Source organism: Varanus komodoensis, unplaced genomic scaffold, assembly GCF_004798865.1.
Source record: "Varanus komodoensis strain SLA01 unplaced genomic scaffold, ASM479886v1 scaffold5, whole genome shotgun sequence".
Taxonomy (NCBI): domain Eukaryota; kingdom Metazoa; phylum Chordata; class Lepidosauria; order Squamata; family Varanidae; genus Varanus; species Varanus komodoensis.
In genome coordinates, this window is record NW_025336087.1 from 704,287 (window position 1) to 731,552 (window position 27,266).

Consider the following 27,266-nt stretch of genomic DNA (forward strand, 5'->3'; position numbering starts at 1 on the left):
TGTAAATGTACAAGTGTGCCAGGACTCCGTGCCAGGACCAGGCTTGTGTGTTCTTGGACAGAATAAGGCCTCTCATCAAGCACGTTCCTCCTGGACCTTGTCATACTTTGTGGCCTTCTTCAGAAAAAGTAATGGGTATATAAACATGGCTTGCTGCATTCCTGAGTGTATGGGGCCAAACTTACTTTCAATATTCCTTCCTCCTTGTGGAGCACTGTGGCTTAGCAAAAGCAAGGCTTCCCTTCATTTTAGACTGCTACTGAGTTATTAAATTGAAAGGCGTCTGATGCAGGGAACTGCCAGATAATTCAGTGAAAATTTCAACCTACAGACCCATATTTCATTTCCATATATAGCCACCATGTTCTGAAAGCCAGGGTGGTGTGATGGCTGGAATGCTGGACTGCAACTTGGGAGATCTAGGTTTGATTCCCCACTTAGCCATAAAGCTCACTGGGTGACTTAGTACCAGTCACTCAGCCCGATCCACCCCACATGGGTCTTGTTATGAGGGTAAAATAGAGAGGAAGAGAACCTTGAAAGCCACCTTGGGTAACTTGCAAAAGGAAAAATGATGGGATATCAATGCAATGTTTTGAAGATAATTTCCCCAACTTTCATTATATGGCAACAGTTTTTCAAGATGGCATTTTACACATGAATAAAACCACCATAAGTGATATGGAAGATAGGTCAAAATATTGCTATTGTTTAGTATGTTCAGTTAAAGACCTCTCCAAGAAAATAAACAATAGATTAATGACACATTGTTTTGTTTTCCCATTTAGTAAGCTAAGAAAAAGCATCATTAATAACACAGTCAGAAAAACCTAGGGGCTTTTCTACATGAGGCTTTTAACCCACCACTTTAGTTAGATGGTCTAACATTCATATGAAACTTGCATCTTTAAAAAGGGGGACTGTTCAGACACTTCATTTCATTTATTACATTTATATGCTGCCCCATAGTCCATAGGGTTCTCTGGGCAGCTAAAACAAAAATACATATTCCATAAAAATACAATAATACAATCAGGCAATACCATATTTAATTGTGATTTAATTGTGAAATCAAAACAAAACTTAATACAAAATATAATACATAATACAATACAATACATAATACATTGAATAATATCAACAATAATAAGATATAGCTATAATCCCACCCACCTACCCCCCACAGACAAAGCCCATTTACCCATCCGTACAGTTAAAAAAACAAAGCCACACAATCCTGTGTGGGTTACACCCACATCCAACAGGGCAATCCAAAAGGCTCACAAAAAGGGCCCAGTTGCGAAGTCTTCCACCCAGAAGGCATACCTGGTGTGGCGCAGCTCCCTGCTCTCGGCCGGCTCCTTTTGAAGTGTCTCTCCTTGCCCTCTCCTCCTCGACAGTGCTACCAATTCTTCTGCAAACGGCAATGCCGGCTGAGGCTGAGCTGGAGACCCTGCGGGGAGCACAGGTGGCCCCCGTGCTGGTCTGCGGCAGGCGGGAAGGGCCAGCGGAAGCAGCAAGCCCTTGTATTCCTTCCAAACAATATTAATTGTTGGGTTGGAAGGAAACAAATCATTTGGCTGCTGGTATTTCTGCTTAGGTGCCACAGTCCGGTAACTGATCCTAGTGATTTTGCTGGTTCCAAGCAAACCACTGAAAGACCCAACTAAGTACAGCATAAAATTAGACTTATATTCCAGGAAGAGCTGGTTAGATCTGAAGCAAAGATGAAGCAGGACAGAGTCTGTGATATTTAAATAGTTGGAATGGGCAATTGAAAGCTTTGGTATTCAGAGCAAATGTTACCAAAAATGCTACTAGTTCGAGTAGATATAAATTAATGTTCTTTAATGCAATGGTGTAGAAAGATTTGGCACTGTGCTTAAAGGAAAATAAGGAAAACTGCAAAATGATACGAATCTGTTTTTGTTGTTCTGTTCGTCAGAATTCCAGGTTCCTTGGCCTTTGGTGATGGCCTTTGGAACACTTGGCCTGATGCTGATGTTGTCTCTAGTTCTCTTTTCTAAGCAGCGGAAGTAAGTATTGCTACATTGACTAAATTATACGTGAGCATATGTCTCTCTCGAAACATCTGATTCATCAGTTCATACATTTCTGTCACTTTTCTGTAAAACTTGATAAACTCTGTTACTGCAAAGATTGGTGGGGCAAACAGATTCTTCAGACACAGTTGTTTGGATAGATGTGGTTGCTGCTATTCTGTCCTACCAAATGGGTCCCAGGAGTGATGGTGGCCTGGCAGAGAAGCAAGTCATCCTCGTGGGCAGTGTGAGAAGAGGGTAAGCTGGAGACAGTGTCTTGCTGAGGACAAAGGGCTTGCCCCTCTGCCTCCTTCCCCTCCCCACCACAAGGACCCAGTGGTTACTTGTAGGAACAGCACTTTCAGAACGCACAGTGCGTGTAACACATCATTCTCTGTGCTCGGAGCTTTACTGGCAGGCCCGTGAGGATATGTCCACAGGTTTTGGGGAAACCCTACATTTGCAGAGGTGCAAGCCAGTATTTTCCTGTAAGGCAGCAGGGACTCAGCATGCTCAGGCGGCTGACTGATTACTGGGAGAAGGGATACAACAGAAAATGGAAGGGTGTATTCTGGAAGAGGGCATCATTGACTAGCATCATTGACTAGTAGCACCCCACACTGCAACACACAATGCTGTTCTGGTTTTGATTCCAGTTGTCATAACAGATTGATAAGCTGGAAAGTACAGAAAGGATGTTTATCTGGAGATTGCCTGGATAAGAAGCAGTGGGACTTGCACTGGGGAGAATTTGCTTGCAATGGGAACATTAATGTGGCAGATATGACTAATGATGGTTTTGGAAACTGCCACATGCACCTTATGTATCCACCCATTCTACCCACAATATTTCACCACGCAGGCAAAATAGGAAGGATAAATAAACATTCCATAGCAGCAATTTCCATATTGTTTATTAGATGATCCTGATGAAACACTAATGATCAAAGGTATGCATATTGTGGAAAAAGTGGATAGGGATACATTTCCCCCTGCCCCCCCCCCCAGTACAAAAATCCCAAAGGGTCATCCTTTGAAATGGGATAGCTCAAAGGCAGTTCTTCAGACAACACATAGTTAAATTATGGAACTCACTTCCACAAGATGTACTGATGACCACCAATGTGGGTGACTTGTCCGGGACCGGACAAATCCTGCAGGATAAGGCTGTCAATGGCTTCTAGCCCTGTTAGCTATAGGATACCTCCTGTAGCAGAGGCTGTATACCCATACATACCAATTGCTGGGGAAGATGACGACACTCCTGTCCTGGTTGTGAGTTTCCCATGGGCAGCTGATTGCCACTGTGTGAACAGATGGCAGCACTTGGCCTGATCCAGCATGACTGTTCAGATGTTCTTATGTGATGCTGGAGCCATATACGTGCATGAAATCATGCCTGGTGATTTCATGTGAACATATGACTTGTCCCTCAGAAATGTGGACTTCTGATAGGGGTGGTTTCATAGCCCCAGTTTGCCAGTGGCCCAGGGTTGGGTCAAACAGTTAAACAGGCTTGCCTGCAACTGAATAGATAAGACCATTTGAGGAAAAAAAACTGTTTTGGTTTCTATAATGCTCTTGAACCCTAGAGTGGGAGGGCAGTTTAAAAAGAAGTTGTTAGAAGAAGCAGGAGAGAACTATCCTTGCCTGAAATATGGATGATTCAAATAAAACCATGTTAAAGATGACCACTTTTACAGTTATCTGTTGGTTCTGTACTGGGCTTGATTCCCAAATGATGTCAATAATGATGCAGTTTGTACAGAGGGAAAATAAACAGACTTCTAGCGTAATTATCAGGATCCAGTAAAGCCGTTATACAGCAGTAGAAGCCTCAGGGCCAAACTGACCTCAACTGCATATTTTAATTTGATTTGCAAGCTTTAAAAATGTGAACAGGATCCACTGAGAAGGCCTGATAACAGTGAGGGAGGATGAGGACTGTGGTAGGCAAGGGGGGAATTTAACTGTTTCTTGTCACACTTTTTAGATAAATTTCTAAGTTTTTGGCTGGTACTGGTTCTGGGAAAAACTCTTCACTCCATTCTCACCAATGTCATTCTTTCTGGTGTGAATAGAAATTCAGCAAAGGGAATTTCCTCAGGACCAGAACAGGGGAGGAAACAGTTAAATTCCCAACCCATACTTGCTGGAACCATAAAGTTTTTCAGCTCCAGCCCCAACATACATTGCTGGAAAGCTAAATGCTGTTTAACATCGGGGTAGCTAGCTCTCATTGTGGAAGTATTCCATGAAAAACTGCCTGAGATTAACATATAGATATTGCTTTTGCTACAGCTATCAACCAATTTAGGAATTTAAATTGATTAATCTAATGTTTTTTATCAGAGTGATAAAATTTCATTTATATTTATTTGTATACACCAATATTTCACTATCAGTGTCTTTCCTAAATACTGGATGGAATGATCTATTTGGCTGTCAAGCAGTATGGCAATGAAATAAATAAATAAATAATTTTTCCCATTCGTCTATTAATTTAATTACAAAAGGACTACTTACGTCAGGTTGGGACAGAACTATGAGGGAGTCTGCAAGTCCCACTGACATGCAGGGCTAATTCTCAAAAATAAATCTGAATGGTTCGGGACTTGAGTGCCAGCTTGACAGAAGCGGAATGGCCCGGGGTGGGGTCCAGCATGCTGCAGGTGGGTTGCCCTGTGGAGGAGGCAGCTGTCTGCTGGCTTCACAATACTCTTAATGCAGCCCTTATCCTCCACCCAAGCTATTTACATAATATATTGTGTGCATTAGCCCTTAATCAGATTGAGAGTGTTGGTACTGCTCTTGGCCTTCCTTAGTGGTGAACATCCTGGGTCAACCTGATAGCTCTTTGCTACTTTCCCATACATTCTGGTAACAAATGCATCAAGTTTGAGCTTGGTCTTAGATCAGTGGTAACAGTTTATATGTTCATGTAACCAACAGGTTGGTTGAATTACAGAATTAGCAGGAACCTCTGAAGGCCACCACATTTAACTTTTCAGTGAGCATTTTATCCCTGTAAGGTAAAGGTAAAGGTTTCCACTTGATGTCAGGTCCAGTCATGCCTGACTCTGGGGAGCGGTGCTCATCTCCGTTTCCTAGCCGAGGGAGCCAGCGTTTGACTGCAGACAGTCTCCATGGTCATGTGGCCGGCATGACTAAACACCTAGGTGCACGGAACGCTGTTACCTGCCCACCGAAATGGTACCTTCTTATCTGCTTGCATTTGCATGCTTTCGAACTGCAAGGATGGCAGGAGCTGGGACGGAGCAACGGAAACTCACCCGTTGTGCAGGTTCGAACTGGTGACCTTTCGATCAACCAGCCCAGCAGCACAGCAGTTAAAACCACTGCGCCACCTGCATCCCTGTAAATAGGTGTTCAAAACAGAGCAAAACTATGGGAGGGAATTTACATATATTGGAAATCAGTTATTTGGTTATGAAAGTACAGAAGATGAAGTTCTCATACAGTGAAGTTGACCTTTGCTGAAAACCAGAATCAGTGCTGATTGAATTCACAATTATTCATGCATTTCTTTTTTGTTGGCTTTTACTTTTTATTGGTTAATGTTACTAATAAGAAAAGTTATAGTCAACTGTCTATTTAAGATCATCCACACTATTGTATTCCCACTCAATATGAATGGATGTGAAAGCTGACAGGACAAAAATTGATGTGTTCAAAATATGGTGATGGAGGAGGGCTTTGCAAATACCCTGGAGCAGCAGCGAGACAAACAAGTGGGTGCGAGATCAAATCAAGCCAGAACTTGCCTTGGAAGCAAAAATAACAAAACTCAGGCCATTGTACTTGCAAGACTCACTGGAAAAGAAAATAATGCTAGGGAAAGTCAAAGGCAGAAGACGAGGAAGGGGAAGACCAGCTATAAGATGGATAGATTCCATAAACGAAGTCACAGCCTTGGCTTTGATTGATTCAAAATTGAGAAAGGAGCTCAGCAAGGCTGTATACTGTCACCCTGCCTATTTAACTTATATGCAGAGCACATCATGAGAAAGGTGAGGCTAGATGAATCACCAGTTGGAATTAAGATTGCCGGGAGAAATATCAACAACCTCAGATATGCAGATGATACCACTCTCATGGCAGAAAGTGAAGAGGAACTAAAGTGCCTCTTGATGCGGGTGAAGGAGGAGGGCACAAAAGTTGGCTTGAAACTCAACATTAAGAAAACAAAGATCATGGCATCTGGTCCTTTCACTTCCTGGCAAATAGATGGGGAAGAAATGGAGGTAGTGACAGATTTTATTTTCCTGGGCTCCAAGATCACCGCAGATAGGGACTGCAGCCAAGAAATTAAAAGATGCTTGCTCCTGGGGAGGAAAGCTATGGCAAATGTAGACAGCATACTAAAAAGCAGAGACATCACCTTGCCAGCAAAAGTGTGTCTAGTCAAGGCTATGGTTTTCCCAGTTGCAAAGTATGGCTATGAAAGCTGGACCATAAGGAAGGCTGAGTGCAAAAGGATTGAGGCCTTTGAATTGTGGTGCCGGAGGAGACTCCTGCGAGCCCCTTGGACTGCAAGTCGATCAAACCAGTCAGTCCTAGAGGAGATCAACCCTGACTGCTCTTTAGAAGGCCAGATACTGAAGATGAAACTCAAATACTCTGGCCACCTAATGAGGAGGAAGGACTCCCTGGAAAAGAGCCTGATGCTGGGAACAATAGATGGCAAAAGAAGAAGGGGACGGCAGAGGATGAGGTGGCTAGATGGAGTCACTGAAGCAGTTGGTGTGAGCTTGAGTGGACTCTGGGGGATGGTAGAGGACAGGAAGGCCTGGAGGAGTGTTGTCCATGGGGTCGCGATGGGTTGGACATGACTAACAACAACAACAAACAACTGAGATACTTGCCAATCTACTGCAGATCACCCAGAGATCATGCCATGAATTCTGACCTGTCTTCTACCTACCCACATTGTAGAAAAAGATGCCTTTTCTTCATGATTTTGGATCTGCCAGGTCTGGGTCAACAATGCCCACACATTTAACAAAATACTACCAAAATATGCAAATTTGTTGTATTATTTATGATGTATTATTTCTGTTCTTTTTTCCAAATTAAAAGTTATTATTTCTTTTCAAGGTTAAAGATACTGATTTTTCCTCCTGTTCCTGTGCCTAAAATTAAAGGAATTGATCCAGATCTCTTAAAGGTAATTGGGAGTTGGTGGATTGAACAACATTAATGCTTATGGCTACTGTTAGTACTACGGAGGCCTATAATGATGCACGAAGGGTTTGTGTAACCTGACACCTTTCTCAGGAGGGTGGGATCAAGTCTTCTACCTCTAGTCCGGGTGACATTTGGGATCCTCAAATTATGCAGTCAATGGCACACCCATAGTTCTACCTCAGGAAACAGGTGTGCTGTAGTACATAGGTTGGGACTTTACATGTATATAGAATACGTATACATGTAGTTGTTACATTTATATCCCGCCTTTCTTTCTCTTACAACTAACCTAAGGCAGCTTACAAGGTCCTCTGATTCTCCAATGCATCCTCAAAACAGACGCCTGGGAGGTAGGTTAGGCTGAGTCAGTGCCTGGTCCAAAATCCCCTAGAGTTCTTCATGGCCAAATGGGGATGAGAATGGAATCTCCCAAGCCCCAGTCTAACACGATTAGCACCACCGCATATGTGTTGACAGAATCACATCATCACTGTTCTTTTCATGCTGTTTTGCTTTTGAAATTTCTTTTGCAGAAAGGAAAGCTTGATGAAGTCAACTCCATCTTGGCCAGTCATGGTAGCTACATGCCACAGCTGTATGGAGATGACTCTTGGGTGGAGTTCATTGAACTGGATTTAGATGAGGCTGAAGAGAGGACTGAAGGGTTGGATACTGACCGACTTCTTGGCGATGACCACTTGAAGTCCCACGGCTGCCTCGGCGTGAGGGATGATGACTCTGGCCGGGCCAGCTGCTGTGAACCTGATATCCCAGAGACAGACTTCAGTGCAAGTGACACATGTGATGGAACCTCAGATGTTGACCAGTCCAAAAAGGCAAGTGATAAAGAGGAGGATCTCTTGTGCCTTAATCAAAAAGAAAGTGAGGAGAAGCCAGAGTCAGATCTTAATGATGCATCTACTCAGGTGCCATCAGATGACCCAGCCAAAGACAAGCAGCCCAAAGTCCAAGGTTCTGTCACTGGCAGTGCAGAGAGTACCAGCCAACCCGTCCAAACCCAGCTAAGCAACCAGAGTTCAGTGGCCAACATTGACTTTTACACACTGGTCAGTGACATTACACCAGGAGGAAGTGTTGTGCTCTCTCCAGGACAAAAAATGAAGATGGGGAGAGCCCAAGGTGGGGCTCAAAAAGAACCAGTTGTACAGTGCCAACCAAGCTTTGCCATGGACAGTGCCTATTTCTGTGAGTTGGATGTGAAAAAATGTGTCACTGTGACGCCTCAGCAAGAGGCAGAGCCAGAAGTTCAAGAGCAAAGCTTTCGTGATGATGCTTACTTCGACGGCGAGAGCCTTACCCTGAGTGCTGTGAACCCTGCTACAGCAGCAGCAGCAGCAGCAGCAGCAGCAGCAGCAGCAGCAGCAGCAGCAGAGAAAGAAGGAGGAGGGGGAGGAGGAAAAGAAGAAGAATGTTCAGAGATGCCTGTGGCGGACTATACCTCTATTCATGTAGTACAGTCCCCACAAGGCCTTGTGCTCAATGCCACACCTGTCCCTGTACCAGACAAGGAGTTCCTTGTATCTTGTGGTTATGTGAGCACAGACCAACTTAACAAGATCCTGCCATAGCTTTCTTTCCCTTGCCTGTGCAGCAAATAGCATCATCCTTCTCAACCCACACAACCATGAGGCTCCAAAACACATATGGAGCTCTCCAACAGCAGGAGCTTCCTGACTGACTTCAGTATTACAGACAATGTCTCAGAACATTGCCAACACTTGCATGAATGTGAGAACTCATGTTCATGTGGAGGTCCATATGCGTATTGGAGTCCCTGCATACTCATTTGGAGCCTTTGAATTGGGGCGCGCATATATATATATATATATATATATATATATATATATATATGCGCTCACGCATTCTTAGAGCTGGTATGGCATGTGTATGCTTAAACCAAAACAAATATCCTCAATAGTTACACCAAGCTGGGCTGCAGCCCCTTCCATTTTAACCTGCAATGTTGAATCAAACACAGTATTGCTGTTGTGTATTGTATATATCGTCTTATGAAATGTCGTTGGAGCTTGTTCAGTAGCAATGTTCGTTATTGTAGCTGATGATTTTGAGATGAACACATTGAATGACAATGTGATGTGTCATAAATCATCTTTATTCAAAAAGCTAATATCAGGTTGGAATTTCAATATTTGGTGTTCAGTCATACCATATGCTGAGATGTGTTTATACTGGAAACTGGAGAATGAAACATGGAGTAGGGAAGCAAAAATAGTTAGGTTAAATAATACATTTATTTTGATCTACATAAATACAAACCTATTTTAATATGTTACACAAGCAGGGATGGGTACTTTGTATTTACAGTGCACACTGTAGTTTAATTATAATGATCCATCTATGGAATGAATCTGCTTTAATCCATTGTAGAAATTTTTAAAAAATAATATATGGATACAATATTTTTTACAGAAAGTTTTTATATCTCCACCAAAGCTAAAGAGAACTAAAGTTGCAACACTATCAGGGCCTAAGTGTTTCTTAAGAGTCCTTTCATACCTTTTATAAATTGAAATGTGTATAATTAATATTTTCTGTCACCAGATATTCCTTCCTTGTTGAACCAACGTATCACACAGTTTGTATAGCAGTAAAAAGTAAAACAGATTTGGATTTCTGGGGGCCTTTCAGGAACACAATCACACTTTCGTGGAACATTTAGAATCGTACAAGAATAAGCACTGGTGACTTGACAACACTGTTCTTCACAAAGAATCCTTAAGTCTTTACTCATAACATTATCAAGGACCTTAGCATTAACATGGAGTGAAAGCCAAGTCAGGGACTCCAGGTTATTTTAAAGTTCAGACTCTGAATTAAATAAAGTTGCAGAACCCAATACAGTATTGTGAACAATGCAATGTTTATGTTTTGCATGTTCTGCGCTAATGAAGCTGTAGTAGAAAGGCTTTAAAGAAGTAATGTAGCTTAAGCCTTATTTATATTTATCAGTTTTTTCTTGAGGTACGCCTTAACATTCTTCAATTGCAAATTTTGTTTACATAATTAGGGGTTAAATTCAAGGGTTAAAATCAAAGGCCTTTTCAAACATGCAAGTCCTGTCCCGCATCCCTCCTCATGTTTATTTTCCCTATGTTGTCTTACAGTCCAGAGTGTGTGCTGTGTAGAGTCTGCAGGGGCTGATACCTGACTCTCGACATGGCCAGCTCAGACTTCCTGAATTCAGGGACTTGAGCTGAGAGCTGGAGCCAAGGCTCAGCCTTCGAGGCTCCCAGTGTAAAAGTTCAAGTCATACAAACCTGTCCAATGCCAGATCAACCCACAGTTCCATCTTGCCCAGTATTATCCACTCCTCCTGACAGGAGGTCTCCAGGGTCTTTAGTACAGAACTTTTGTGTTACCTGTGATCTGAGCATTTTTCCAAACCGGAGATGGCAGGGATCCAACCTGGGACCTTTTGTAGGCATAACACGTGCTCTAACACCAAGCCAGAGACAATGGGCAATGGGTACAAAGCTGTGCCGAGAAGTCTTACCATGAACCAGCTGTGCCGAGAAATCTTACCATGAACAGTAATGACACAGGGACAGTCATTGCTGTTCCCTTGACTGAGGTAGCTGTGAAGGGTGCACGCCCGCGATCATCCAGATGGCCACTGGCTATACTGCCACATTCGTATTCATATGCAACTGAGTAGAGAACACAAGAAGGACTTACAGGTATAAATTGGACTGAACAAGATTTCAAAAGGAAAGGAATTCACGGGGGTTCTTCTTTTTCACTGTGGATATTTTTAAGACAGGAGCAGGCCATCAAAGTCTGTGGCTCTCTCAAAAGCTGTGATTGTGGAATGTGGAATGCAAGCACCTTCCTAGAAATGTGTTTGTACTGGTTGGTTGGTTGGTTGTCTGCCTATCTGTTTTTCTAACGGGATGAAGGACGACATTTGGACCCCCGGTTACTAATGCTCGCTTTAGGCCCAGTCTACCCATATTTACTTGAAAGTAATTCCCACTGTGTGCCCTTGGCCTGATTCCCTAGTGTGCTTTATGATTGCAGCCTTAAGCAGGGAGAAGACCCAGAGGGCTCCCATGGGACCGTCTTCTGATAGACATGCTGAGGATCACACTGTTGCAGTTATATCCGGGTTACACATTGCACAGGAACTGAGCAATGGCCTCTGATTATTTAGAATGTTGAGGGCTCTCTCCCAGCAATTGAGAAAAGCTGGAGGAGCTTTGTTTTCAAACTGTGATTGTAATTAATAGCCAGGCTTTGTGAGTGTATCATGTTGGAAGGCAGGAAACAGGCAAACAGACAAGAAAGTCCCTGACCCTGACTATTCTGGCTAGGCGCTGTTCCTCCCTATGAGAAGGAACTGCCTGGATCTCAGGTGAGTAGAGCCTCACAGAAAGACATGAAAGCAAGCTCTAGCAGTGACCTGAAAGGGTTTCTTGGTTTGTTTTTGAAGTGACAGCAAGTTTAATCTCAGACAACAGTTATACATTTTAAAATCCTGGCATTCTGGGGTTCATGTAAGTAAGCCTTGAGAAGCAAATCATATGTGTAAGCTGTTTTTAAAGAATGAATGTAGGTCATTATTTACTTCAGAAATAATCTTTTCTGATGTACCCTTTATTTTAACAAGTATATCCATATTTAAGCAGCAAGTATATGTTGACGGATATTGACTTCTCATGGCTGGAACTAGGAAGTTCGTACCTGGCTTGTGCTTTTAAAATGATCCTTATTAGATATTCTCCTAACTTGCTGTTATATTTTTTCTAACAGCTGCTTGCTTTAGTTTTAGGCATGGCAATAAGGACACAATCCTATGCATCTTTAGACAGAAAATAAATCATAGGCGGCTTGCTGGGGATACTGACTTTTTTCTATCTAAAGAGGCATACAATTGTAGCCTAACAGTATGTAAGGGAGGCAAATGACTCTTATGCTACATGTCTCTTGAGTGTTTCAATCACCAAAAACTAGTTAAATACCTCAATCAATCTCAGAATGTCACTTGGGTACTTTGCTGGTCACACAAGCCATTATACCACAGTATGAAGATGTGCGTCTTTTTTGTTTATATTTAACTTGCCTTATGTCAGTGTTCTCATTTTCTCTTCAAAGTTTAATAAATTTATTTTCTTCAATCCATCATGACATTGTTGCATATTTTATTACAGAACCTTTACAAAGGGTGAAGATGCACTTCAGCTCTTATCAAAATTTATTTTCCTGTCACCAGTTTGCAAATGTCATTCATGGGCTGTAAGCATCAGCCATATGGTCAAGACTTAAAGAGCATGAGTATTAGCCGTAAGAAATTTCAGGCTGCACAAACTCCCAGTGCTTATGCTTATATAAAATCCATATTAAAAACAATACTAACATTTAAAATACTGGGAAATTAAAAAGGTTTTGGCCTGGTGCCAAAATGAAAAAAGCATTGAGGCCAGGCACACCTTTCTGGGGAGTGTGTGTGCTTGAGAGAGGGGATCCGTAGCAAGGGAAAAGCGACCAGTTTGTACAATATGCCAACTGTGTGTTATTTAATGCATGGGGAAGCAAAGGCATTTTCTGGCTGCTGTTTTGCTTACTGAAGCCCCACTTGGTGGTTGTGTTGTGGAAACCCAGCAAGTGTGGGTTATGCAAGGGTTATGCACATACTAGCCTACTGTGGGTTCTTTAAACCATGGTGGGGCAATGAAGTCTGCAGAGTGCTTGTGGTTATGCAAGGGTTAAACAAAAGCAGACTATGGGTTACATATAGCTCACCCTCCCCAGGTCTGCATGGTTTAGAACAATGCCAGATAGGTACTCTGTTGCTCATATTTCTTGATATGAAGAAATATGAGCATCACAGCTTGTTAGCATGGTGAAATGTATATTTGTCCATTGATAACAGTAGAAGTACTGACCCGAATCTAGAGATATTTCATTTTATCTATTGCTGAAGTTCTCCTGAGAAAATGAGGTAATTCCTCACAGCTCCAAAGGAATGATTAATGGATGAAGTCGCTCTGCAGTAAGTATCATAATGCAATTTTGCTTTAAAGCAAAATGACAAGCCTAGACTAGAACTGGATTTTATGTATTTATTTATTTCTTATATGTATATCCTGCCCTTTTTCCTTTAAGGCAGCGTACGCCATTCTGCTCCTCTCAATATTATCCTAACAAGAACAACAGCCCTGTGATGTAGGTTGGGCTGAGAGTCTGTGACTGGCCCAAAGTCAGCTAGTTACCGCCACAGTAACCAACTATCCACTCGTTCAGGGAATATCTGAAAGGCAGGTCTGAAGGAAAGCCAAGGCACATCCAGCAGGCTTCCCTGTTGCTGACATTTTCTCAATACACAGGTGAGGGCACGCAGGTGAGGAAGAGAGACATACCTGTTGGTGGGATGCTGGGTCAGCAAGAACAACCTGTTCATTCTCCTTGTGCTGTTTAGAGGCAATGCCTGTAAAGGGGTGGAACTGATCCTTAGTTTTTTCATGAGTAGGGGTAAATTATTAATACATGCATTAAACAAATAGGAAATAATGTTTGTTGTCACAGTCTGGAGCCTTTGCAACTGCTGGGGTTACTCCCAGTTGAGCAGACTGGCCTGCCACTTTACATGAGGTTATGACAGACAGAAAAAGAAAGAAGGCTTTCTATCAAACTTGGGACTCTTTTTATTATTGGCTAGAGAAATGAGACTTTGTATAGATTTAAATATGTTTTTAAGTTATCATAAATAGAAAAAAAATGTGGGGGCTGACCCAGCAGGTCCGATGTTTCTGATGATTGATGTTGTTTTTAGTTTTCCTTTGTTTTAGGGTTATTTTGAATAAAACTTAGAAAAGAAAGGAAAGAAGGCTGAGCTTGTTAGGCCTTGCAAAGAATCAGTCAGAAAATCCACTTCATATGTTCTTCTTTACTAACATCTCTGAGTAGGACCCATTAAGCTGATTCCCCACAGTGCATTCAATGAAGCAGTCTAAACATGTCTGTGTTTGTTCTGATGCCATTTAATGTTTCTAGGCACTAACTGATGCAATTATCCACCTAAGCTTGCAAGCAGGTATTGTAAAGACAACAATTTGTAGACCTTGGATTTTAAAAGTCCAGAGACTGCTGGGAGTAGGCGAACTGAGAACTTGTTGATGGTGAACAAAACTCCATTATTACTGATAGTTCAACTTTTGACTTGTTCTCCTCCCTTTTTCAGCATATACTATCACCTCTTTCTTCCAGGCTGTGGGAACTTCAAAGCTATTTCCTACTCGCTTTTGCTAGTAGAGAAATGTATCACACAAACAGTTGTCCCAAGGTATGGCTCTGAACCTCATATACACTGTGCAAATTTTAACAGAACTAAATCCAAAACATGGTGACAATCCTTACTAATAGGATTTGTGACTGGGGCAGGGCTCACTGTAATGTGAATCCTGGTTATATGACCAATGGGCTCTCTGCCAGAGCCTCACCACTCAACAGGGCCCAGGAATCATTGTGCTCATACATAAGCGTTGCATGTATTTCCAAACACCAACTGACATAATTCCTGAACTGAAGTGATTTGTCATTCATGCTTCTACTTCCTTGCCAGAGGGAATCACGCACCGTGCATTCTCATCTTCCCATGCTGTGATGATTCTATTTAATTTTTAAGGCATTAGTATACTGCCATTCATACAAATATAACAAGGGCCAGCAGCATTGTTTTAATTGCATGGCCTACTGTGCCAAACAGAAGAAAAATGAATGGCTATTTCCAGTGATGTAATGCCTATAAGCAACCCTGCCTCAGGGTGCAAGCAGGACTCACTGATACCAGCTGCCACAACCAAGAATAAAATGACCCATTTCCTCAGTCCTCAAACATTCTGGGTCTCTTGGGGACAACTGACTAAGGATGCCGCTGGGATCCTTTGTGCAGGACTTCTCCGAAGTCCACCTAGAATCATAGAATAGTAGAGTTGGAAGGGGCCATGAAGGACACCACATTACACAGCAGGGAGGCACAGTTAGAGGAGCACAGCTAGGTTTCAGGCTGCATGCAGTAAGTTGTGTGCGTCCTGAGTGCTGCCACAGCACAGCATGCCCCCAAAACATGCTGTGTCTTTTGTGAGCCTCTCCACTTTCACCCCAAAAGCACACAGACTGAGTCTTGGTGAACACAGGGTGAAAGTTCTATTACGGATCCAGGAAAAAGTGTAGAATAGGAAAGAGGTTGGTTAGATTCTGAAGACATGCTGAGAAGTGGTTTAAAGAGGCAAATCAGTTTCACTGCACAAATAATGTGCAGTGCCAAGAAGCAAATCAATGGCAAAGTACAGAAGAAGAAAATATGGTCTAGGTAGCACAACCTTGCACTAAGCTGCTAAGAGGAAGAGGAACATAGAAGTCGCCTTAGGTCCCTTGCAAATATAATTAATCAGTAAATAATCCCAGTAAACTGGAACTAGGGGCTGACAGGTTGTGACTCCAAGCAGACATGGACCCTGACACCTCATTTTCCATTCTTGGGAGGGGGCATCTCAGGTGTGGTGGTGGGAGTGTCAAACTGGGGACCTGGGTGACCTGGGTTCTTGTCCACATTGAGCTATGAAGCCCCTTGGGTGACTCCTAAGCCTTTGTTTGGCCACCACTGATACAGAATAAAGAGTTCTGTTGGAACATCTTGAGCATCATTTGCTTGCATAGGATCCCACTTGTTCAGACACTTGGGCAGTTTACTACTGAATAGGATGGCTAAGAGGTGGTGCTTGGCCTACAGAGAGCCAGTGTTTAAGAGCATGGGACTGGGACTCAGGTGAGCTGGATCTAGTCCCTGCTCAGCCATGGAGATAACTGGGTGGCTTTGGGCCAGTTGCACACTCTTAGCCTAAACTACTTCACAATGGTGCTGTTGTGGTGATAATACTGAAAGCAGGAGGAGGAGGAGAATGATGCGAGTCCCTTTAAATTATTTAATAAAGAAGAAAGGCAGGGTGTAAACCAAATAAATATATAAAGACAGGGGCCTGCAACTAGGACATTTACATTGCAGTGTCAACATCCGAGGGCCTGGTCTTTTGCTTAAGTGGAGACCAGGAGCTTCTTGTGAAAAGGGGGTTTCTGCCTCCTGAACTTGGACAAGATGGAGTCAGTATGGTCTGGCTGAGTGGACTATTCCAACATGACTATAACACCACAGTAAGAATAGGAATGAAGTGACATTAGTTTAAGATTCGAATATGAACAGATCTTTAAAATGGAAACAGCTGATTTCTTCTTCCATTTTCATTCAGAACCCTGCCAGTCTGAGCAAAAATAAACAGCACTTAATATTGCATTAGGACCTTCACCCACACAGTGGAGCACACATCAGGGATCTCTGTGAACCTGAGCGACAGACTGCTAGTGCTGGCCTGGTAGGCCTCAGAAATTAGCATAAGCAAATAAAAAGGCAGTTCTGAGAAAGCATGGACCATCTTCCATATGTGAAGGCTGGTTGGAATGACTCAAGAGGAAAGGAGAGCCATTTAAAGACCTCCAGGGGACCATTCTTGGATAGGTTTCAACCCAAGTCTTATCTCAACCCCCCTGACAGGGCAGGGAATATGAAATGGAGAGGAAGAGGACCATAGAAGCTGTTTTAGGTCCCTTGCAAATATAATGAATTATTTATTTGTTTGTTTATTTGGGTATTTTTATTCCGTCCAATTATGCTGCACGTCTCTGGGCGGCTTACAAATGGAATCAGTAAATATTCCCAGTAAACTGGATCAGGGACTGACAGGTTGTGACTCCTAGCAGACATGGACCCTGACACCTCATTTTTCACTCTCGGGGATGGGGATCTCACGTTCAGACTGGAGACCTGGGTGATCCGGGTTCTAGTCCACATAGAGCTATAAAGCTCCCTGGGTGACTGTGGACTAAGCACTCACTCTCAGCTTAACCTAATTACCAGAGTTGCTCTTATTAGAATAAAATGGAGGGGAGGAGATTTATGTTAACTCTCTAGAGTATCTTGTAAGGGGGGAAAGGGCAGAATCGCAATGCAATGCAATAATATGAATACCCCCTTCCCATAAACAGGGCTACTGTGCCTTTAATCACTGCACAACCACCCGACATTTCCCCTATGTAATGCTTTTTCCTTAGTTTTCCGATGGAGACGTGTGATGCTTCGCCTCTTGAATTTTTGGCTGCTGTGCAATTGTTAAAACCACAGGAGTCCTGGAAGGAAAAAGTGGAGGAGGAGGCAATCCCATCCACCTAACAAGGCCAAGCATGGCCTCTGAGCTGCAACGCGCAGTTTCTTCTCTCTGTTGCAAGGGCATGGCTTGTTTCTCTAAAAGAAAAGCAAGCAAGGAAGCACTGCAAGAAATCCCCACGAGTCCCTGCCCCCTCCCGGCCCCCCACACCATTGCGTCATGAACGGTGCACCCCACAAGTGAGGGGCGGAGCAGAGGCTTTTCCCGCGCTTGTGGGGAAAGAGCGGCGTTGTGACTGGCCGGGCGGAGCTTCTCCTCGGAGGGAAACGTCCCTTACTCGGTGTAGCAAGGAGGAAAATATCGGTTCCAAAATGCAGGTAATTCAGGAATTGTGGCTCAGGAACTGAAAAGTATAGGAAGCAGCCTCGCTTAGCGGTTTCAAGACTGCTCTGTTTTTTTCTGAGTGGTGTGATAATACAGACATTTCAGGGTTCAATCCTATGCTGGTTTAAGCCCCTTTGCAAGTGGAAGGGCAGCATACAAATACTGTAAATACTGCATACAAAAATTGTTTTTAGAACCTGAGGATGCAGTGCTGGTGAAAGAAGCAAGGGTGGCTAGGGAATGCAGGGCCTCGGAGGGCTTTTTTCCGAATATACAGGCATAGGTTGCTTCTTAATACCCCCAGTAGCTAACTGCTTACAAACTTGTGTCCCTCCGCATCACCCGTCAGTCTTCCTCCCCACCAGAGCCCTCCATTTCCATTACAGGATGTCACTACTAACTGACACGTTAACAACTGCTGGCTCTGTTGCCCATCAAGGTTCTCTTCACCTGAGGAGCAGATTGCTGGGCTAATTTATATATTTATGTATTTATTATAGTTATATACCACCAATATTCCTTTCGATGAACTCAAGGTGACTTACACCATTTTCCTCCTCCTCTCAATTTTATCCTCACAACAACCCTGTGAGGTAGGTTGAGCCGAGAATCATCCAGCTAGCTCTGTGGCTGAATGGAGACTCGCTTGAGCTCAGTCCCACACTTTTAACCAGCATACCACACTGGCTTTCTGGCTATCAGGCCTCAGAAATAGTATAGATGATGAAAGAAGACTAATTAAAACCAGCCAGGATTGCCAGCTGAAGACAGCTTTTTTCCCCTTTCAAAAACAAAAAACAAACAAAACAAACCCAAAACAAAAATTGAAGAGACGTAGAAATCAAATGAGGCTCAAATATTACTTATTTCCTTAAGTTGCCATCCTGTGCATGGTTAGACTGACAAAAGTCCTACAACTCCCAGCCAGTTGTAGACATTTTCCATCAAAACATGCATAGGATTTTCCCTTTACGTTTATCTCCAGTATGTTCAAGGTGTATGTGTGTGATTCTTCCCAAGAACCTCATGAGGTAGTCGGGCTAAGAGATTGACTGGTCCAGGGTCACCCAATGAGCATCACAGCTAAGTGTTTTTAAATATGATTAATTTTTAAATATTTAAATTTAAAATCAAATTTTAAATATGATTAAGATGACAGTCTTACAAGTCAAACAACTACTGAAGAGACTAGTTAAAAAATGGGCAACCCCAGTCACAATGCATAATGGTCCATTCTACTATATGGAAGAACAGACTTTTTGGGGGAGCAGGGGTTAGTCAGTCCACTCAAATGGAACCCTATTGTTCTGAAAGAGTAGTATTCTGTAATGTTGGCCAGTGGTTAGGGTTTTGCTAACCTTCCTGCCCACACCCCACAATTAGATATTTAATCCCCACTTTGCAAAGCTTTCGCCTTCACAAAACATCACAATGCTGTATACTAAAACAATGCATATCTATCTATACAAATCATTGTCTAATAATCTGGGCATTGCCTTAGAAGGAAATGTGTCTACCATATATAGACTGAAATTTGTTTATATTTTTACCACTTTATCTGCTAACAAGACATAATGTACACCAATAAAGTATAATAAAATCTTAAAACAATAAAAACAATAAGAACAGGAAATTGATGAAGCAAATGTACAACTTCTGGGAGAGGGCTGGGTAGGTGCTATTTTTTCCTTCTTTTAAACAGCCTTGGTTGTTGTTAAAAAGCTTGTTGCTACCTAAGAGATAAGCATTGCATTATTTGTTAATTAAATACTATACTAAAATTATAATAAAGTATAACAAGTTTCTGCAAAAATAGCTCAATCCTCTGGTTGACTTTTTTGTGACAAAAACGGTTTATTTGTAGCCATGAGAGCTTATGCCAAAATAAATAACAAAACACAGGACTCCTAGCTTTTTTACTACTATAAATGCATGTGGCGACTATTATGATATGTATAGGATTTTGCATAACCAATCATAACCACAGTCTGAGACAATGCTCAGACCTTGCTTTGTAGTTTCCACTTTCTCCACATACTAAAGCTATTCTCTACAGGAAATAATGTGAACACAGGCTAATCATCACGTGGCAGCTGTACAATTTTTAGTTTATTCCTTCCAATAGTCTGTAGGCCACACTATTATCATTCTTATTGTAGGGCAAACCTAAAATAAAACGTTAGTAATCTGATTAAGTCATCCAGTAACTTCATAAATGGGAAGAGCTTAAAACACTGACTGTCCAATCCAGTGCATGTTTATTTGGAAGCAAGCCAAAATCTCACAAGTACAGCTACTTAAACTAGACCTTTACAAGCACATAAAATTGTTTGTTTTTTTTTAATTTCTACCAGTGATTTTCACATAAGCTACTAAAGCTGAAATGTTATATGTAAACGCAGGGAGACCTCAAGGGATTTTAGTGTGTACTCTCATAATATTTGCGTAAACAACAGAATTTATTTATGTATTCATTCATTCATTCAATGTCTCTCACATAAGGTTTTCAGTGTAGGTTTCAGCTAGGGGCTACTTCCTACTTTGACACTCATGGTAATTCCTTGACACAATATTAATATGAAGGTTCAAATTATTATTTTTTTTTGTCTCTCTGTGATATACAGGAAACTATTGAGTAATTTTGCAGGTAACCAAGCATGAAGAAAATCAGCCCAGTAAATCTTGATAAACTTTTAGAGGACTTCTCACATATAGAAATGGTAAAGCAACAATAGAACTTTCTGTTTGATCATTGTTTATTTATTTGAAACATTTGTTCCCTGTCTATAACCATTGCAGGATTTCTAGACAGCATACAGAGAATAAAACCTAACAACTAAATGCACAACAGCACTTGAATAATTATATACGATATATTTTTAAAATACAGTAAAACATTCTTACGATTAAAATGCTGGATAAATAAAAAGGGCTTGCCCTGGTGCCAAAATGAAAAAAGTTGGCTCCAGGTGCACCTCTGGAGAACATATTCCATAACTGAGGCACTACCAATGAGAAGGCCCTTCTCCAAGTAGGCCCTCTTCTAGTCTTTTTCAAAGAGGGCTCTTGCAGAAAGACCTCAGCAAGTGATTTTAGGGTTTGGGCAGGAGGATATGGAAGCCACTAAATTGCTAAGGCACTGTACGTATTTACTGATAAACTTTGCACACCTGTTTTCCATAAACCCATATCCAATTATGGGTTACAATAAATAATTTTTGAATGCTGATAACAGTAACAAAAAGCTAAGTACGAAAAATAGCAGCTGCATTTATGGATGACCAAATGCACAGCATTAAAATACATTATTTTCATTGGAATCCAAAAATACTTATACTCAGAAGTAAATATGGGAGTAAGTTCCACTGAATAGTGTGGAATTTACTTCTGAATAGATGAGCATAGGAGTTTGCTTAAGGGGTACATGTTGAAAGGCCATCTGGAAAAGCAAGGTCTAAACTGGGGGTGTACATTTTCTCTCCACTGTCCTCTTTTACTGTAAATTATTATTATATTATTTCATTTCCTATATTGACAGTTTTCATGTTAAATTTGCACTTTCTAAGGCTCCCTGAAATTCAGCTTCAAACCACCTAATTTTCTGCCACTACACCAGCAGTGGTAGGAGTATAAGCTTTGGAGGGTGGGGGTTTCCAGGGTAGTGGAAAGTAGCCTCCAGGCCCCACTGCAGTTACCCATGCCTACTCTAAACATGCTTACTCTGACATGACATTTCCCTGGAGAGAAAGAATATTCTTTTCAGCTAACTAAGCCTCTGTAACTCTGTCTCTTATTTTGTCTTTGTGCATCTGGATGTGTTACAGGACCAGATACAGGATTATATAATATATTTATTTAAAGATATTTAATCCTTCCAAGACCTAAGTAAGAGGATGGGCAGACTTTCTCTTGACAGGGATTCTTGTCACTGAAACAGTTCAGTTTCTTCCAGTTAAGCCAGTTCATGGGTTTAGAGTTTGCAACACTGACCAATAATGCTTTTATGTTGTTCCCATTAAGATCTGCCCTAGATGAAATCTAACCATTTTGGAAGTACTGTAGGACATAGGGACTGCATCAGGGGCAAGCACTGTTGGACACACCTACTGAGGTCCACACCCTTGCAGGTACCCACCCTCACACCCCAGAGCTTCCTGGCCCTGCTGCTGCTGTCGCTGCAGATTTTGGCATATGCAAACCATGAAAATTGTAAGGAGAAAGAGTAGCAACTTTTGCTTGTCTTGTACTTTCTGTCTGGGCTGTTGTACAGACTGGTTCCAAAGGGAGAAGGGAAGTGAAATATGAACATAAATGAGGAGAGATCATTGTGGACAAGGGGTCCCCCACCCCCCAAAAAAGTGAAGCAAGCATCGAAAAGAACTGGTTTTTGATGTCTGGATTAAAGTATGGATGGAGGATCCATAGGTAAGTAGCATGAGCACATACTTTGCAATTTGTCCAGCTAAAGGATCACTAGTAAAGGGCTAGAAAAAACCTGCCTGCAAGTGAAGGCAGTTATCAGGAAAGGTGGAATGATTTGTCTGAGTGTAAGAAACACACATGTTCACCTGGATAATTGTAATATGCTTTTCCAATGAGAATACCCATAATTATTTGACCTCAGTGCATTGCAGGCATCCTATACAGAGCTAATTTTAGCTGCCTAACTGCAACATTTTGGAGGGGGAAGAAAGGAGGCCAAGGCATGGCTTAACTGGAAATAAATTCCTTTAACTGAACTGTTATCTATTAAACTTTTTCATTATTTATTTCTCTGGATAACCTCTTTTTGGATCATGCTCTCATATCTCTAATGGTTGTCTGAATGTCATTAAGCTTCTGGAAAAACTGGAAATGTTAACTCATTTTAGTGTATTAATTTATCAAAGTAACTGAAGAAGACCCTTGTACGAAACTTTTTAAAAAGTTTTATTTGGAATTTAAATAATTTCCTACAGAAAATATCAGAACTTCATGGAAAAAGTAATCTTCTGACTCTTCAGTTGGATAAAACAAACAGGTTGCTGAAAATGAGCCAATCAGAGGAAGAGGCCGCTAAAGAAGGTAAGTGTACCTTGGCAGTGTGATTAGCTGATGATTCACTGGGATCACCAACTTCTTTTTCCCCCCTCCTTTTTATTATTTTTTTAAATGCCGAGGGAAAAAAACACAATACAACAATAATAATGTTACATAAAAAACTCAATAATTAGAAAAGTAAATGATAAAGTGCCCCCACCACCCCGGAGACCAATACTACCTCCACTTAATTCACATAATTAATAATATGTAATATTATTAGTAATAATACTTAGTAATATCCATATCCCCTCCAGAAATTCATACAATCTTGATTAGGTTTGCAACCTTTGCCTTCTATCAGTATTGATTTTACAAAATCTTCCCAAATTTCCTTATATTTATTTGCTTTCATTAACCCTTTTTAATTTTTATTTCTGTCATCAGTTTATCATTAATTATTATATTTCATTATACCATTCATGCCTTTGCAAAACCCAATTCTGTTTCCAGGATCACCAACTTCTGATGAAATGAACTGCAGTTCACAAACAATTGTGCCATGAACAATACTTTTGAGTCTTTAAAGTGCCACATGTCTCTTTGGTGGTTTTGATGCAACAGGCTACAATGGATACCCTCATGACAATATAATGTGAATTCAATAATTGTAGGATTTTCTATCAATCATTTGCTGGAGTAATGGTGGAATTTACCTGAGGTTTCTTTTAATTTAATTACTTCATTGCATTTCTATATTACCCAAAGCTCTGAGTAAAACCATAAAATACAGTAGTACAGTGATACAAGATAAAGCATAAAATACAATTTTACAGAGACAGCAGTTGTATGAAAGATTGTATTATTTTTCCAACATGTTCTTAGTTTGGTTTGTATTCTTTCCTAAATTTGTGTATATGTAATATGATTGGTTTCAATACTGTTTTTAATTTCAGAACTCACCTGCACTGAGTTCTGAAAGCAGATTGTAGGTTATATCCAGTAGTATCATCCCATTACATGTGTGGGCTTCTGCTCATGTGAAGGCTGAGTCCAATTTATAACTTTATAAATAAATAAAACCATAATGGTGCAGCTGAATAGATTATTGTTGAATTGTTTGCCGTTTCTGATTTTCAGTCTGATTCATTTCATGTTGGTTTATAAATATTTATTTATTTAATACACTTATTAAATACTGAGGAATAATGATAGCTGGATGAAGTTTAGCATATCATAAAAATTAAAAGCATAAAATACAAAAATGGAAATTTAGAACAGCATTGAAACAATCACTATAAAGACAGAGAGTCAAAGCTATACCAAAAAGCAGATGTTCACAAGCTGAAAACATTCCAAAGACAAGCCCCACTGAGTTCAATTAGACTTACTTGTAAATCAAGTAAGTAATTGCAGGCCAGGCCAGACCAAGCATGAAATTTCTCCCAAGAATAAAGGGCTAATAACACAGTCATGAGCTTTCAGTGAATGTCTCTGATTTCAGCCACTCTTGCCCGTCCTAAGTCCTGTCAAGTGCTTGCTGGGAGGGTAGGAGGTAAGGTTGAGGCCTTTGGCCCTTTCTTTTTCCTAAAAGGAAACTTTCACCAGATGGTCCTGAGAAACTGTCTAACTTTCCTTATCTGGCACATGTGGGGCAGGGGTGAAGGGCTAAAGAATCCAGCAGATCCAAGACCTGCCTCTCCCTCCTGGAGTGCCCATCTTTCCCCATGCCCAAGGTCAGAGTTCTAGCTTTCAGAAAGGGAGACACCAGTGTTCCCCAGGTGGAGCCTTCAATATTGCAAGCTCCACTCCTTGCCATGCCCTATCAATTCTTGTCAGCAGGGCAAATATCAAAATGGAGGTAGGACATACTCTATTATTTCATCCAAAAATAGAAAAAAATCCAAACTCTTCCATTCAGCAATGGGAAATAAACACTTGCATGTGCTCTTGAGCCCTACTAAATGTTTTTTCTGGGTCTGGGGGATGGGAGACCTTAGGAATCCTCAACCACTTCTCCATCCACTGGAACACCTCTGAAATCTTATGCCAGTTCCCCCCGTCTACAAGGTTGGAGTTCTTACCTTGTGGAATTATTGCAGCACAGAAGTTTCTGCTGTAGTGAGGAGAAGCAGAAAGTGACACTGACATCAAAAAGCCATCCAAGATCGTAGCTTTGTCTACAGCTTTGTCTAGTTTTTTTCTTAACAAATCTGTTTAAGAACAGGTCTATCTGTGAACCCCAGGATTGCTCTCTTAGAAGTAGAGTAATGGGCTAAGTACTCTTTTCAAAATGGAAGTACTCTTTTCAAAATGCAGTAAGTATCAAAAGCATGACACACTTTAAGCTGTATGCTTAAAATTAATCACAGCTATATTTTTTCAGTGAAGGTCTGTGCCTGGATTACACCTTTTTGTAAAATAAATGCTGTTTCATTTTCCCTGATCTCAGTAATCTGTCATTTTACAGACCTATTGAGAATTGCGTTGTAGGATAGGAACAGTTTACAGCCTATGAAGCATCTATGAATAGAAAAACAGAGCAGAGTAGAAAAACTGCCTGTAAATCATATATTTTAAGAAATGGAAAATGATATATTAGGCCTTCCATTTCAACTTCCTGTAAAGCAAGGGAATGGCACAAAAACAGAGACGGGTTATGAATTTATTGGTCTGCTCTTGCATTCTTGGATTAGGAAAGAAGCTAGCATCTTGATCCATTTAGTAGTAACAAGCTATTTGCTAGCTAGAGGAATCATCCATGACATATTTTGATGGAAGCAAGCAATACAAATGCCTAATGCAATCATCTGAAAGAACTGAGACCAGCACCAGCTTTGAAGAGACCCTGAGCAAAGTACCCTTGGATAGACATTCTCCTCCACTGATAGCCCTAGTAGGCTTACCAGTAGTAGTGCCATACAACAGCAATGCTCCAAACAACATTGGGAGAATGGGGCCAGCCACCATTAATATATTCTACGGTGTCCTGAACTGAGGCTACATTGAGGGCATTGTGGGAACAGTAAATGTTGGCTACACTGCTAACCATGATAGCCAAGGACAGGAATAAGAGGACGCCCTTGCCATGAACTGGGGCCCCAACAGTTGTCTTAAGTGCGCCTGGCATTGAGGTCAGCCCAGCAAGGAGCTTCACACTCTGAGTGAAGGTAGCACAAGAATGTATAAGAGCAGCCCTTCTGGATCAGACCAGACATCCATCTCATTAACTGTTTTCACGCAGTTGTCAATCAACTGCTGGTGGTAAACTCACCAGAAGAACCTAAGGGCAATAACAACTTCTCACTTGTGTTCATCCATTCTTACTATAAATGTCAAAGCAGCTGCCACTATTTTGTGTGTCCAAGCAGCAAAACTATACCCTGCCAGGAACACACTATGCAGGGCCAACTGAAGAACAATTAATTTGGGGAAGCAAAAGGTTAGCCAAGACATACTGAAGAGACAAGGATCTTTTTGTCTTCTGACCTGGGCCCCAAGTCCGCTAGCCTCAAAAGTTGTATTCTTCCCAGATAGTTTCTCTAGCTCTTGCTTTGATTGGTAGATTTTTAAAAATAACAATGCATAGCCATTTGTAGACTTTATGGCACAGCCCTCTGCATGCTTAAATAAAAAAAAGGATCTAGACCACAGGCACGCTGGGAATGGTAGGACTCTTTTCTGTCTAAACTTGTGTAAGATTGCACCCTTTAACATTTGAGTTTAAATTAAAAGTTTTAGTACATTGTGATTGTTGGGTCTGCAACTTTTCTGGCCTGTTAGCTGGAGTAGCAGGAAATGCTTTTGAAATTGCCATCCGTTACTCCCTGGAGTGATGTTTGCAAAGTATGGAATTGAAAAACCAGTAAAATTATTGTCATAATATTACTATTGTACCCCACCGTTCTCCTTCATGGATCACTGCCTTGTGGCAAAGGGGCTTGTGTAGCGCAATGAAGCTATGAGCTATGCCATGCAGGGCCACCCAAGACGGACAGGTCATAGCAGAGAGCTCTGACAAAGCGTGATCCACTGTGGAAGGAAATGGCAACCCACTCCAGTATCTTTGCCATAAAACCCCCATGAACAGTACCAAAAGGCAAAAAGATAAAACGCCGGAAGATGAGCCCCTCAGGTTGGAAGGTGTCCAATATGCTACTGGGGAAGAGCGGAGGGCTAGTACTAGTAGCACCAGAAAGAATGAAGCAACCGGGTCAAAGCCAAAAGGACACTCAGTTGCCGATGTATCTGATGGTGAAAGGAGAGTCCAATGCTGTAAAGATCTATACTCCATAGGAACCTGGAATGTAAGATCCATGAATCAAGGCAAGCTGGATGTGGTCAAACAAGAGATGACAAGACTGAACACTGACATCTTAGGAATCAGTGAACTAAAATGGACAGGAATGGGTGAATT

At 41.4% G+C, this 27,266-nt stretch overlaps 2 protein-coding genes and 1 long non-coding RNA gene across 7 annotated transcripts in view; 2 read left to right on the forward strand and 1 right to left on the reverse strand.

Moving 5' to 3' along the window:
- Nucleotides 1-12,410, forward strand: part of GHR (growth hormone receptor) — a 165,113-nt gene extending 152,703 nt beyond the window's left edge. For all 5 annotated transcript variants that reach the window (XM_044446471.1, XM_044446468.1, XM_044446470.1 and 2 more), the window contains exons 7-9: nt 1,946-2,036; nt 7,161-7,230; nt 7,784-12,410. In XM_044446471.1, the coding sequence (XP_044302406.1) occupies nt 1,946-2,036; nt 7,161-7,230; nt 7,784-8,839 (1,217 nt within the window). In that variant the 3' untranslated portion in view covers nt 8,840-12,410. The remainder of the gene's footprint in view (nt 1-1,945; nt 2,037-7,160; nt 7,231-7,783) is intronic.
- LOC123031462 lies at nt 594-5,187 on the reverse strand. Its single transcript, XR_006416303.1, has 2 exons — nt 3,280-5,187; nt 594-2,719 (listed from the first exon to the last, which is right to left on the reverse strand). It is a non-coding gene; the product is annotated as an uncharacterized LOC123031462 (long non-coding RNA).
- Nucleotides 12,411-17,791: 5,381 nt separating the features above from the next.
- CCDC152 (coiled-coil domain containing 152) overlaps nt 17,792-27,266 on the forward strand; it is a 22,688-nt gene continuing 13,213 nt past the window's right edge. Inside the window, exons 1-3 of the mRNA XM_044446531.1 lie at nt 17,792-17,823; nt 20,455-20,550; nt 22,789-22,894. Coding sequence (XP_044302466.1) covers nt 20,488-20,550; nt 22,789-22,894 — 169 coding nt within the window. The 5' untranslated portion in view covers nt 17,792-17,823; nt 20,455-20,487. The remainder of the gene's footprint in view (nt 17,824-20,454; nt 20,551-22,788; nt 22,895-27,266) is intronic.